The following is a 14,379-nucleotide window of genomic DNA, read 5'->3' on the forward strand; positions in this document are numbered from 1 at the left end:
AAGCATAAAAATCCACTTTAAGTTTCCATTTACTTTTAGCAAAAGAGTCAATCTTTTTAATAGAAAAGTTGAAATCAGGCTGCCTGTAAATTGATTGAATTATTTGGACTTATTTGATCTATTGAATGTGTTCTGTGAGGCAATATTACAAGAGGGCACATTTTAAGTACCCAGGGCACATTTTAAATTCTCATGGTTTGTCTGATCTATGCTTTGCTTTTTTAAAGTATTTTTAAAATTTTTAATTACAGTTGACATACAATATTATATTAGTCTTAGGTATACAACATAGTGTAAACATTTGTATAATTTATAAGGTGATCATCCCAATAAATATAATATTCATCCGACACCGCACATGGATATTACAATATTACTAACTGTATTCCCTATGTTGTACTTTATAAACCCATGACTATTTTGTAACTACCAACTTGTAATTCTAAATTTGTTCCCCTTTTTCACCCATTCTACCAACACCCCTCCCATCTGGTCACCATTAAAATGTTTTCTGTACAGTGGTACCTTGGTTTTCTAACGTAATCCATTCCAGAAGACAGTTCGAGTTCTGCAACGTTCAAAAATCGAGGCACGGTTTCCTCATAGAAAGTAATGCAAAATGGATTAATCCATTCCAGGCCTTTAAAATCAACCCCTAAAACTGCAAATTTAGCATGAATTTTACTATCTAATGATACCATAGATCCATAAAATTTACGGCATTCGTAAACCAAAATGTTCATCAATGGAGACTTCCGAAAATCGAGATACCACTGTTTCTGTTTTTGTTTCTGTTTTGTTTGTTTGTTTTCTTCTTTAGATTCCATGTACAATTGAAATTATATGGCATTTGTCTTTCTCTGCCTGACTTACTCTATTCAGCACAATACCCCATAGGTTCATCCATGTTGTTGCAGATGGCAAGATTTCATTCTTTTTTATGGTTGAAAAACATTCCATTGTACATATGTACCACTTCTTCTTTTTTTTTTTTTTTTAATTAGTTTCAGGTGCACAAGACAAAGCAAAACTTAGACGTTTATCATTTACATCCCTCACACTGTGTGAACCCCCTCCCCCATCCACCATCCCCCCGTACGTTCCCAAAACCTCTCACCTTCCCCTTATCCCCACCCCCCCGCCCCTCTAGCAACCCTCTGTTTTTCCTCCATGTTTCCAAAACTGTCTCTGATTAGTTCATTCACTTATTCTTTTCTTTAGATTCCGCATATAAGTGAGATCATATGGTATTTGTCTTTCTCTTCTTCTTTATGCTTTCATCTATTGATGGATACACAGGTAGCCTCCATATCTTGGCTATTGTGAACAATATTGCAATTAAAATTTGGATGCACATGTCCCTTCAAAGTAGTGTTTTGGGTTTCTTTGAATAAATACCCAGGAGTAGGATTACTGGGTCTTTCTTTATCTCGTTATATCTTTTTTTTTTTAGTCTATTTTGTCTGGTAAAAGTATTGCTACCCCAGCTGTTGTTTTCATCTCCATTTTCATGAAATATTTTTTCCATCCCTTTACTTTCAGTCTGTGTGTGTCTTTCAATCTGAAGTCTCTCTTGTAGGCAGCATATGTAAGGGTCTTGTTTTCTTATCCATTCAACTACCCTATGTCTTTTGATTGGAGCATTTACATCCACTTACATCTAAAGTAATCATTGCTAGATATATAGTTATTGCCATTTTATTGTTCATACTTTTTATCTTTCGTTTTCTTTTTCTTAAAGAAGTCCTCTTAACATTTCTTGTAATACTGGTTTGGTAGTGATGAACTCCTTTAGCTATTTTTTCTCTGAGAAGCTCTTTATCTGGCCTTTGATTCTAAATGATAGCTTTGCTGGATAGTGTAACTATGGTTGTAAGTCCATGCTTTTCCTCACTTTGACCATTTCATATGAGTTCCTACTGGCCTGCATAGTTTCTGTTAATAAATCAGCTGACAGTTTTATAGGCGCTCCCTTTTAGTCAACTGTGGTTTTTTCCTGTTGCTTCTAAGATTCTCTCTTGGTGTTTAATGTTTGGCATTTTAATAATGATGTGTTTGGGTTCATCTTGTTTGGGACTCTTTGTGCTTCCTGGGCTTGTATGTCTATTTCCTTCATCAAGTTAGGGAAGTTTTCCATCATATTTCTTCAAATACATTTTCAATTCCTTGCTTTTGGATTGTTTTTTTCTTTTTGCTGTTCTGATTGGGTGTTTTCTGCTACCTTAGTTCCAAATTACTGATTCGATCATCTACTTTATCTAATCTACTATTGATTTCCTCTAATGTGTTTTTCATCTCAGTTATTGTAGTCTTCATTTCTGACTGATTATTTTTAATGTTTTCTATTTCCATTTTTATGTTTCTTATGTCTTTGTTGAAGTTCTCACTGAGATCATTGAGCATCCTTATAACCAGTGTTTCAAACTCTGCATTTGGCAGATTGCTTATCTCCGTTTTGTTTAGTACTTTTTCTGGAGCTTGGTTCTATTCTTTCATTTGGGACATATTCTTTTGTCTCCCCATTTTTGCTGTCTCCCTGTTTTTGTTTCTATGTATTAGATAGAGCTGCTATGTTTTCCTGTCTTAGTAGAGTGGCCTTATGCAGTCGTGTCTTGTGGGGCCCAGTGATGCAGTCTTCATGGTCACCTGAGCCAGGTGCTGCAGGTGTGTCCCTTGTGTGGGTTGTATGTGCCTTCCTGTGTAATTGAGCCTTGGTTGCTATTTGCACATTAATGGGAGGGATTGATCTTCAGGCTTATTGGTTGTTTAAGATTGGCCATGACTACAGTGGAAGAGCTGTTGTATGTGGGTTGACCCTATGGAACAAGATTTGCTTTAGCAGGGCTCTGGTGTCTTCCCAGTCTGCTCTCAGGTATGTCATTTGTGGAGCTCGTTGGGTGATACTCGGGTGTGTTCTGAAGCTGGTCACTGTGCATATTGATTCTGGGGCCTCTTAGGAGGGACTCTAGTGCAGACCATGGTCAGCCACTGGCTGTGCCCTGACTGGGGCCACAAGGTATGAGCTATAAAGTGACTTTCAGATTGTTTCCACTTGTGCTGGGCTTGGAGGTGCCTGGGAGAAACTAGCTGTGAATTAAGACTGGCTGCTTCTAGTGCCCAGCTTAGGGCTGCTTAGCAAAAGGTACTAGGCACACTGAAGCAAGATGCTTCATGTTTGGGGATTGTGAACTTTTATGAGATTTTAAGAAAGTCCACAGCATGAGCCAAGACAGCCCATTTGTATGGAAAAGCTACTGAAAGCAGCTTGGGTATGCCCACAGCTGGGTGGGGCAGGGTCTCAGGGAATCACCAGGGTGGAGTGAACAGTGTTAGCCAGGTTGATGGAGACTCAGATATGGAGACCACATGCGTGTTCCAGTGGGGAGGAAGGAGGGCTAAATGAAAGAACAATGGCTTCTGCCAGCACTCCTGTCTGGAAGAAAGCTTCCCTTCCAGCCCACGCCCTGAAGCCAGACAAATCAGACCTTCCTCATATGTCCCTGGTGTCTTTCAAGCTCCTGTTCCAGCACTGGAGCTCAGAGTGAGTGAGTCCATCTGCAGGCCCTTTAACAGGAAAGCCCTCTGTCTCATTAAGCCATAGTCTCCTGTGGTATATACAGTCAGAAGTTGTGGGAACTTCTCTTTCCAGTACTGGTACCCTGGGTTGGGGAGCCCGATGTGGGACTGAGAACCCTTGGCATACCTCCACAGCCAAGATACTTCTCCCAGTTGTTAACCACTACATGCAGGTGTGAGACCAGCCTGTTCAGCATCTCCACCCCTCCTACCAGTCTCCATGTGGCTTCTTCTGTATATTCTTAGTTGTAGGACTTCTGTTCAGCTAGAGTTCAAGTGGTTCTCAATGATTGTTCTGTAGTTTAGTTGTAATTTTGATGTGGTCATGGGAGGAAGTGAGCACAGTGCTTATATATTCTACCATCTTTTTTTTTTTTTTTTTTTTTTAATTTTTTTTTTTTTTTTTTAATTAGTTTCAGGTGCACAAGACAAAGCAAAACTTAGACGTTTATCATTTATATCCCTCACACTGTGTGAACCCCCCTCCCCCCATCCACTATCCCTCTGTACGTTCCCAAAACCTCTCACCTTCCCCTTATCCCCACCCCCCCGCCCCTCTAGCAACCCTCTGTTTTTCCTCCATGTTTCCAAAACTGTTTCTGATTAGTCTTGACTGGAAATTCTAAATGTTTTCATATTCTGTCTTTCTTGTGTTTTGATAGAAATTATATTAGCATGGTAAATAATTTGTGGATTTTCTTTTTATTGCATACTCTGGAAAATTTTTATAAAATTGGAATTATTTCCATCTTTGCTTTTAGTATAAATCACTGGGTAAGCTGAAAGACAAAGTTTGTGAGAAAAAAATTTAACAACTAATTTAATTAATTTAATAGTTTATAGAACTACTCAGATATCTTTAAATTAAAGTTTATTGGGGTGACAATGGTAAGTAAAGTTACATAGGTTTCAAGTGTACAATTCTGTAATACATCATCTATATATCACATTGTGTGTTCAACATCCAGAGTCAGTTCTTCTTCCATCGCCATATATTTGACCCTGTTTACCCTCATCTACTACTTCTTTTCCCCCTTACCCTCTGGCAACCACTAAACTATTGTTTATGTCTATAAGTTTTTGTGTCTTTGTTTATTTGTCTTGTTCCTTTGTTGCTTTCAGTTTTATACATCAAGAACCATATGACTTCACTGATATGTGGGATATAAAACAGAAATGTTCAGATTTTTGTTTTATTTTTCTTGGATAGTTTTGTCAAGTTATATTTTTTAGGGTATTCATTCCATATCATGTATATTTACAAATTTAGTGGTATAGAGAGTGACATCAGAAATATGGTGGCAAGAGGGGTCCTCTTTGATCTCTCCCCATGAAGTTCCAACAAGTTAAACAGCTATAATTCAGCAAAGAATTCCATACACAATACACAAACATGTCTGAGAGATCCATGCATCAAAACATCTGAAGGTGGGCAAATTGGGGCAAACAGGGGAGGAGGGAAGGGAAAAGAGCAGAGGCAGGGGCCACAAATGTAGCCTGGAGCTCACTGTTATGGAAGTAGCACTAAGTTCAATGGGGATCCTGGGAAAGGGGATGATTCAGGCTGCAGGTACAATTTATGAGGCCCTAAACATTTCTGTTTGAGTGATCAGCATATAAGGCTGAACCCAGTGACTCGGGAAGAAATCTTGGTGCAAAGACTGAATATAGAAATACAACAGCTGTGGTCCAGCAGCCCTCACTGCCAGGCAGAAAACAAAGATCACAGAGCCTGGCCACCTCTCTCCACCCTCCCAGAGCTCACCTCCCTTGTACCCTTCTAGTGCTAACAATGGGCCTTAGATGAAACTATAGCAGTGTTGTGTTAAAAAGCAAAATATCTATAGCCCTGAGAACTGGACAGACAGTTCCTGAGTGTCAGACACACACTGCAGCTAATTCCAGGAACAAGAGTGGAGATATAGGGGTGAGGCAACCTGGTCTGGCAGAGGCCACTACCCAGAGGAGAATAAAGCCAGAAACATGCCAGCCTCCTCTCCCAGCCCACCTTGCCCCCACATTATGTGGTTGATCCAAGTGGGGGCAGCCAAGGCTGCTGAAGCAGCACAGCTTCACATCTGGCTACAGGGGCAGCACTGAGATTTCAGGGGCTCAGAACTCCATCATACACCACATTCTCCCACAGGGGTGGCAGTTTCAGACTAATTACATATAAATAATCACCCTAAATGCAGATGGAATAAACTCACCAATAAAAAGGCACAGAGTAGAAGATTGGATCAAAAAACAAAACCAAACCTTCAATGCTGCCTTCAAGAGACACATCTCAGCTACAAGGACAAATATAGACTCAAAGGAAAAGGGTGGAAAACAATACTCCAAACAAATGGCATTTAGAGAAAAGTGCGTGTAGCTATACTGACGAGGTATGATAAAAAAAACTATGGTGAATGCTACTGCTCGTAACATCAAGGTGATATTAATTGTGTGTGTTTTTTTACATTAATAGAATTGTGCAAGCTGAGTTTGTACCCAGGAACATTATAGTGAACTCTGAATATTATAAGGACTTAAGAAATGATGTGCATAGAAAATGGATTGAAAAACGGGCAAACACTTTCATTCTCCATCATGACAACACTCTGTGTCATACATTGCTTCATATATGGCAGTTTCTGTCAAATAAAAACATTATGCTGCGTCCTCATCCACCTTATGCACTGGATCTGGCACCGTGCAACTTCTGGCTCTTCCCCAAACTCAAAGTGACCATGAAATGTAAGAGTTTTAAATCGATTCAGGACTTCAAGGCAGACACGACAGCACAACTAAAGACATCATAAAAGAGGACTTCCAGAACTGCTTCAGAAAGTGATAAGAATAATGGGATAAGTGTGTTGGAAGAGAGGGGGAGTATTTTGAGGGGGATTAATGACAATGTATCTTTTACTGTAATTTTTTTTATTTAAACATTCACTGTATCTTTTCATCACACCTTATATACCTGATGAAACAGGATAAAAAGGGTAACAAGACACAAAGATGGACGTTTTATCATTATAAAGGGAACAATACAACAAGAAGACATAACCCTTATTAATATGTATGCTCCCAATCAGGGAGTACCAAAAGATAAAAGCAACTACTAACAGAACTAAAGGGAGAAACTGACAAAAACACAATTATAGTAGAGGACCTAAACATCATAGACAGCCATGGATAGATCATCCAAACAGAAAATCAATAAGAAAATATCAGCCTTAAATGACACATTAGACCAAATGGACATAAATTGACATTTACAGAGGTTTTCACCCTAGAACACCAGACTATACATTCTTTTCTAGTGCACATGGAACATTCTCAAGGATAGACCATATGTTGGGACACAAAACTAGTCTCAGCAAATTTAAGAAGATTGAAATCACACCAAGCATATTCTCTGACCACAATGCTTAGAAATTGCAGATCAACTGCAAACACATAGTGGGAAAACCCACAAATACATGGAAATTAAACAACATGCTACTAAAGAACGACTGGGTCAAAGAAGAAAAGGACAGATCAAGAGGTACATAGAAACAAATGAGAATGAAGGTACATCATATCAAAATTATTGGGACATTGCAAAAGCAGTATTAAGAGGGAAATTTATATAATTACAGTTCTATCTCAAAAAAGAAGAAAACTTCCAAATAAACAACCTAACATTACAACTTAAAGAACTAGAAAAAGAAGAACGATGAAACGCACACTGAGCAAAAGGAAAAGAAATAATAAAAATTAGAGCAGAATTAAATGAAATAGAGAACAAAGAGACAATAGAAAAAGTTGATGCAACAAAGAGCTGGTTTTTGAAAAGATTAATAAAATTGACAAACGCCTAGCTAGACTCACTAAGGAAAAAAGAGAAAAGACAGAAATAAACAAAATCAGAAATCAAAAAGGAAAAGTTATGACAGATACCACAGAAACACAAAGGATCATATAAGACTACTATGAAGGACTACAGGCCACCAAATTCAGTAACCTAAAAGAAATGACAGGATTAGAAATACATACCTTCCTAGACTGAATTACGATGAACTATAAAATGTAAATAAACCGATGGACAGTAAGGAAATTGAAATAATCATCTAAAACCTTCCCAAAAACTAAAGTACAGGAGCACATGACTTTACTAGGGAATTCTACCAAACACTCAAACATGATTTAATGCCTGTCATCCTCAAACTCTTCCAAAAAATTGAAGAAGAGGCAGTACTTCCTAACTCATTTTATATGGTCAACATTACCCTGATACCAAAACCTAACAAGAATAACAGAAAAAAAGAAAACTACAAACCAATATCTCTGATGAAAACGATGCAGAAATCCTAAATAAAACACTAGAAATTAGAATACAACTGTACATTAAAAATATACATCACAATCAAGTGAGGTTCATTCCAACGCCACAAGCATATTTCAACATATGCAAATAGATTAATGTGCAACATATGCAAATAGATTAATGTGATACATCACATAAACAAAATCAAGGATAAAAGTCATATGATTATATCAATAGATGCAGAAAAAGCATTTGACATCCATTCGTTATAAAAACACTTAATAAAATGGGTATAGAAGGAAAGTACTTCAACATAATAAAGGTCATATATGAGAAACCCTCAGCTAATATCATACTTAATGGTGGAAAACTGAATGCTTTCCCTCTATGATCAGGAAAAAGACAGGGATGCCCCATCACTACTGTTATTCAACATAGTATTGGAAGTCGTAACCAGAGCAATCAGGCAAGAGAAAGAAATAAAAGGCATCTAAAATGGGAATGAAGAAGTTAAATTGTCACTTTTGGCAGGTGACATAATTCTTGCTACAGAAAACCCTAAAGATTCCACCAAAAACTATTAGAAACAGTAAACAAACACAGTAAAGTTGCTGGCTTCAAAGTCAATGTACAAAAATCCATTGAATTTGTATGTACTAACAATGAAATTTACATATATATATTCTTTAGATAATGAATAATCTCAATTTTTAAATTACTCAACAATAAAACAATGAAATCCTGCCACTTGCAAGGGACCTAGAGGGTATTATGCTAGGTGAAATAAGTCAGACAGAGAAAAACAGACACACCATGGTTTTACTATATGTGGAATTTTTTTTAAAAAATCAAGACAAATAAACAAACAAAACTAAACAAAAATAGACTCATAGAAACAAAGAACAAACTAATAATTCCAGAGGGGAGGGGGATGGAGGGATGGGTGAAAAAGTGAAGAGGGATATAATCAATAATAGTTAGATAAGTTTCCATGTGACAGATTATTAGACTTAATCTAGTAATCACTTCATAAGATAACTAAATGTCAAATCACTATGTTGTACACCTGATATTAATATAATATTGTATGTCAATTATACTTTAATAAAAAATAAAAATGAATAAATAAATAAAAATTTTAATTTTAAAAATATGTTCTAAAGCTGAACAGAGTAAATAATTTTCAAATAAGTTTTTCAAAATAACAAATAAGAAAAATATTGTTTTGAAAAACAAAGACCAGGAAAGACTTTATGTATGAAACTAATAAAAAAAAAAAAATCTAATTAAAAAATGGGCAGAGGACCTGAATAGACGTTTCTCCAAAGAGGACATACAAATGGCCAATAGACATATGAAAAAATGCTCAACATTCCTAATCATCAGAGAAACGCAAATCAAAACCACAATGAGATATCGCCTCACACCAGTTAGAATGGCTATCATCAACAAGACAAGTAATAACAAGAGTTGGAGAGGCTGTGGAGAAAAAGGAACCCTCATACACTGTTGTGGGAATGCAGATTGGTGCAGCCACTATGGAAAGCAATGTGGAGGTTCCTCAAAAAATTAAGAATAAGGAGGCCGGAGATGGCTCAGTTGGTTAGAGTGTAAGCTCTTAACAACAAGGTTGCCAGTTCAATTCCCACATGGGATGGTAGGCTGCATACCCTGCAACTAAGATTGAAAATGGCAACTGGACTTGCAGCTGAGCTGTACCCTCCACAACTAGATTGAAAGACAAAGACTTGGAGCTGATGGGTCCAGGAAAAAACACACTGTTCCCCAATAATAAAAAAAAAAATGTTGTTTTTCTTACAATTAAGAATTATCATATGACCCAGCAACCCCTCTTCTGGGTATTTACCCCCAAAAAAATCTGAAAACATTTATCCCTAAAGATATATGTACGACGATGTTCATTGAAGCTTTATTTACAGTAGCCAAGACATGGATGGATACGACCAAAGTGTCCTTTGATAGATGAATGTATAAAGATGTGGTATGCACTGTTGGTGGGAATGCAGACTGGTGCAGCCATTATGGAAGGCAGTGTGGAGGTTCCTCAAAAAATTACGAATAGAATTGCCATATGACCCAGCAATCCCTCTCCTGGGTATCTACCCAAAAAATCTGAAAACATTTAGAGATAAAGACACGTGTGCTCCAATGTTCATTGCAGCTTTGTTTACAGTGGCCAAGACATGGAAACAACCAAAATGTCCTTGGATAGATGAATGGATAAAGAAGTTGTGGTATATATACACAATGGAATACTATTCGGCGGTAAGAAAAGATGATATAGGAACATTTGTGACAACATGGATGGATCTTGAGAGAGTAATGCTGAGCGAAATAAGTCAGACAGAAAAAGCAGAGAACCATGTGATTTCACTGATATGTGGTATATAAACCAAAAACAACAAAAGAACAAGACAAACAAATGAGAAACAGAAACTCATAGACACAGATAATAGTTTAGTGGTTGCCAGAGGGTAAGGGGGGTGGGGGGTGGGGGATGGGAGATGAGGGTAAGGGGGATCAAATATATGGTGATGGAAGGAGAACTGACTCTGGGTGATGAACACACAATGGGATTTATAGATGATGTAATACAGAATTGTACACCTGAAATCTATGTAATTTTACTAACAATTGTCACCCCAATAAATTTAATAAAATAAAATTAAAAAAAAAAAAAAAGATGTGGTATGTATGCACAATGGAATACTACTCTGCCATAAGAAAAGATGAAATAGTACCATTTGAGACAACATGGATGGATCTTGAGATTATTATACTATCATGCGGGGTGTCATGCGGGGTCTCTGGTCCCGCTCCCCACATAACGCAAGATATGGTGAGGCCAAAAAGGAACACCAACAGAGCCATAGGTAGAGGAGTCATGCCACTATATTCTCGCTGATGGCTGGGTTGGAGACACAGGGAGCAAACATCCACCAGTACCCCAACAAGAGGTCTTCCTGCACCCCAGTCTCGATCGTGGCCTGGCGAGAAACACACAAGAAGTAGGATCCACACGATCTGCAATCCGCTGTCCACTTTTCTGCCTGCCAACCAACCAACAAAGTCATGGCAGTTATATCAGTAGCTAATTGGCTAACTGGTTACAGCTTATGGTCAACCAGTCACAGCTGATGGCCATCTACTACCCGAGCCAGCACCTTCCCATGTGAGGTCGAGAGCCTGGAAACTGCTCTCTGGGACTTTGTCCCCACATGTGCTCAGCCAAATGAGTCAGATGGAAAAAGTCGAGAACCATGTGACTTCACTGATATGTGGTATACAAAACTGAACACAACAAAGGAACAAGACAAACAAATGAAGAAACAAAAACTCATAGACACAGACAATAGTTTAGTGGTTACCAGAGGGTAAGGGCGGAGGGGGGGTGGTAGTTGAGGGTAGAAGGGATCAAATATATGGTGATGGAAAGAGACCTGACTCTGAGTGGTGAACATACAACATGATATATAGATGACATATTACAGAATTGTACACTTGAAACCTATATAACTTTAGTAACAATTGTCACTCCAATAAACTTTAATTAAAACAAGAAAAAGAAAACATTTAATATCATATCCTACTGGTCAATAAGTCAGAAGTATAGGAAGGTATTTTTCTACCTTGGTAGATATATATATATATCTTATTTTCCATTGTAAAGCTATAAAGGGGGGCATTATAAAGTAAATTTAAGACATTGGGATAAAACTGAAGAATTCACTAAAATTGAAAAAAAAAAAAGGCCCCACAACCTAGATAGTTGGTAATAATTGAATGACTTCATTTCTTTTGAAGTCCTGGTAATAAGTGTTATAAATAAAATATGGACTTTGCAGTGAGAATTACATTTTGTACTAATGCACAACTCCCTTCTCCATGGTTCAAGCTCTCAACCTAAGTAAACACATATATGTTTTTGTTCAGTTAATAAAGAGAGGGGAAAACTCTCTTATGGAGATAAAATAAGTGCACAGTAATTTAACTGGTAATTTAACTAATGAAATTGAGAAGTGTGGCTTTGGATAAATAGAAGCTAAGTAGCTACAGGACTTATAATTACTTCCTTGTACATCACATTTGCAGGGAGCACAGTTTTCCTGAGACAAGTTTCTTCAAAGCCTTTTTCACATCTTTGTTCCTTAAAGTGTAGATGATAGGATTTAAGGTGGGGGTCACCATGGTGTAGAAGAGGGAGATGAACTTGCCTTGGTCCTGGGTATAACTGTTACTTGGCTGCAGGTACATGTAGATTATGGTGCCATAGAAGATGACCACCACTGTGAGGTGCGAGGAGCAGGTGCTGCAGGCCTTGTGCCTCGCTTCCTCTGACTTGATCCTCAGCACAGCTTGAGTTATGAAACCATAGGAGATGAGGATGAATGCTGGGGCAAGTAGCAGGAACAGGACACTCACAACAAAAAGCACCAACTCATTGACAGTAGTGTCTACACAAGCCAACTTGAGAAGAGCTGGTACTTCGCAAATAAAATGATCCAGCCTGTGGTTGCCACAAAGAGACAGTTGCAAGGTAAAGGTGGCATGGATCAAGGAATTGGCCAAACCACTGAGCCAGGAGATGGATGCCAGCTGCTGGCATAGCCGTGGGTTCATGATGACCACGTAGTGGAGGGGTTTGCAGACAGCAACATAGCGATCCAAGGCCATCACAGCCAGGAGAATGCATTCAGTGGAGCCCAGCGCTAGAGAAATGTAAAGTTGTGCTGCACAACCCCCATAAGTGATGGTCTTCTCTGGACCGCGCAGGTTAACCAGGGTCTGAGGAGCAAGGCTAGTAGTGAAGCAGAGGTCCAGTAGGGAGAGATTGGTGAGGAAGAAGTACATAGGGGTGTGCAGGGAGGGATCCAGGTGTGAAACAATGATGATGGTAAAATTTCCCACAAGTGTCAGGAGGTAGAAGAAAAGGACAAACACAAAGAGCACAGCCTCCAGGTGAGGGTGGTCTGAGAAGCCTAGAAGGACAAAACCCATCAGGGAACTCTCATTGGCCCTTTCCATCACTCAGGGGAATGGCGCCTGATAAGAAAGGAATGAGAACAGGTACATTTGGAACAGTTAGTCCTAGAATATACAAGCTGAAAGGATCATGGAGGCTGACTGGTTCAACCTATTCATTGTTCACCCCTAATGTGTTACTCACTTTGAACACCATTCCAGTCCAATGACTTTAAAAGTCATGAATGCTTTCAACTTGGGGTTGTCTGGGGACTGATTATTAAAACCAATCAAAGTGGATCTTTCCACACATATCAAGAAATGTGCAATTACCTATGACTAAAAGTAAGTGTTTCTCAAAACAAAAACGCAAACATCTTTACAGTTCTAACTGTGGACAAAAATCTGCATATAAAATGCAATATCCAGGTCTTAACATAGGTGCAAATGAGGGTGGGAATTTTCTCCCCGTCTTCCCCTTACATTCACACATTCATAGCTCTCAACTCTATACATTGCCTCAAAAGAGAAAGATAAGATAGTCATGGATGTAATAGTCTCTCCAGATAGATAAAACAAAATTGAATCATTAGATAATGAATAATCCCAATTTTTAAATTACTCAACAATAAAACAATGAAATCCTGCCATTTGCAAGAACATGGATGGACCTATGCTAGGTGAAATAAGTTAGAGAAAAACAAATACTCCATGGTTTTACTATATGTGGAATTTTTTTTAAAAAATCAAAACAAATAAACAAACAGCACTAAACAAAAACAGCTCATAGAAACAAAGAAGAAACTAATAATTTCCAGAGGGGAGGTGGGTTGAGGGATGGGTGAAAAAAGTGAAGGGGAATATAATCAATAATAGATAAGTTTCCATGGTGACAGATTATTAGACTTAGTCTGGTAATCACTTCATAAGACAAGTAAATGTCAAATCAGATGTTGTACACCTGAAATTAATATAATATTGTATGTCAACTATACTTGAATAAAAAATAAAAGTGAATAAATAAATAACAAACTTTAATTTTAAAAATATGTTCTAATGCTGAACAAAGTAAATAATTTTCAAATAGGCTTTGCAAAATAACACATAAGAAAAATACTGTTTTGAAAAACAAAGACCAGGAAAGCCTTTATGTATGAAACTAATAAAAATAAAGCCTTTGAAGTTGGGTAATATTGGAATGGGAGGGGATAGAAGATCGTTTTTGGTATTTGGGAAAACATTAGTAATAATTAGGAGAAAACAAAAAGGTGTGTTTGAGTCACCAAAATATATACTACAAATTCAGCTCATACAAGTTCATTCAATGATTGCACTGCCAAAAAATTAAAATTATTTTTTAAATGTAATTATTTAGACAAACTAGCTAAATGTCCTTACCATTCAATACAAACAGAAAAAAATATATTCAAACGAATATGGCTATGCAGCAATTCTCTTGTGACGATGGCAGCTTTCCACCCTGAAGCCTGCCTTGTGTCAAGCTTGTGTAATTGCTTGTAGTCAGG

General features: G+C 37.8%; 1 protein-coding gene across 1 annotated transcript; it reads right to left on the reverse strand.

The window, feature by feature from the left end:
* Positions 1-11,971: 11,971 nt before the first annotated feature.
* On the reverse strand, positions 11,972-12,916 carry OR2G3 (olfactory receptor family 2 subfamily G member 3). Its single transcript, XM_019719200.2, has one exon. It carries the CDS (start codon positions 12,914-12,916, stop codon positions 11,972-11,974), a length of 945 nt encoding a protein of 314 aa, XP_019574759.1.
* Between the last annotated feature and the right edge of the window lie 1,463 nt (positions 12,917-14,379).

This window comes from Rhinolophus sinicus, linkage group LG10 (genome assembly GCF_036562045.2).
Source record: "Rhinolophus sinicus isolate RSC01 linkage group LG10, ASM3656204v1, whole genome shotgun sequence".
Taxonomy (NCBI): Eukaryota; Metazoa; Chordata; class Mammalia; order Chiroptera; family Rhinolophidae; genus Rhinolophus; species Rhinolophus sinicus.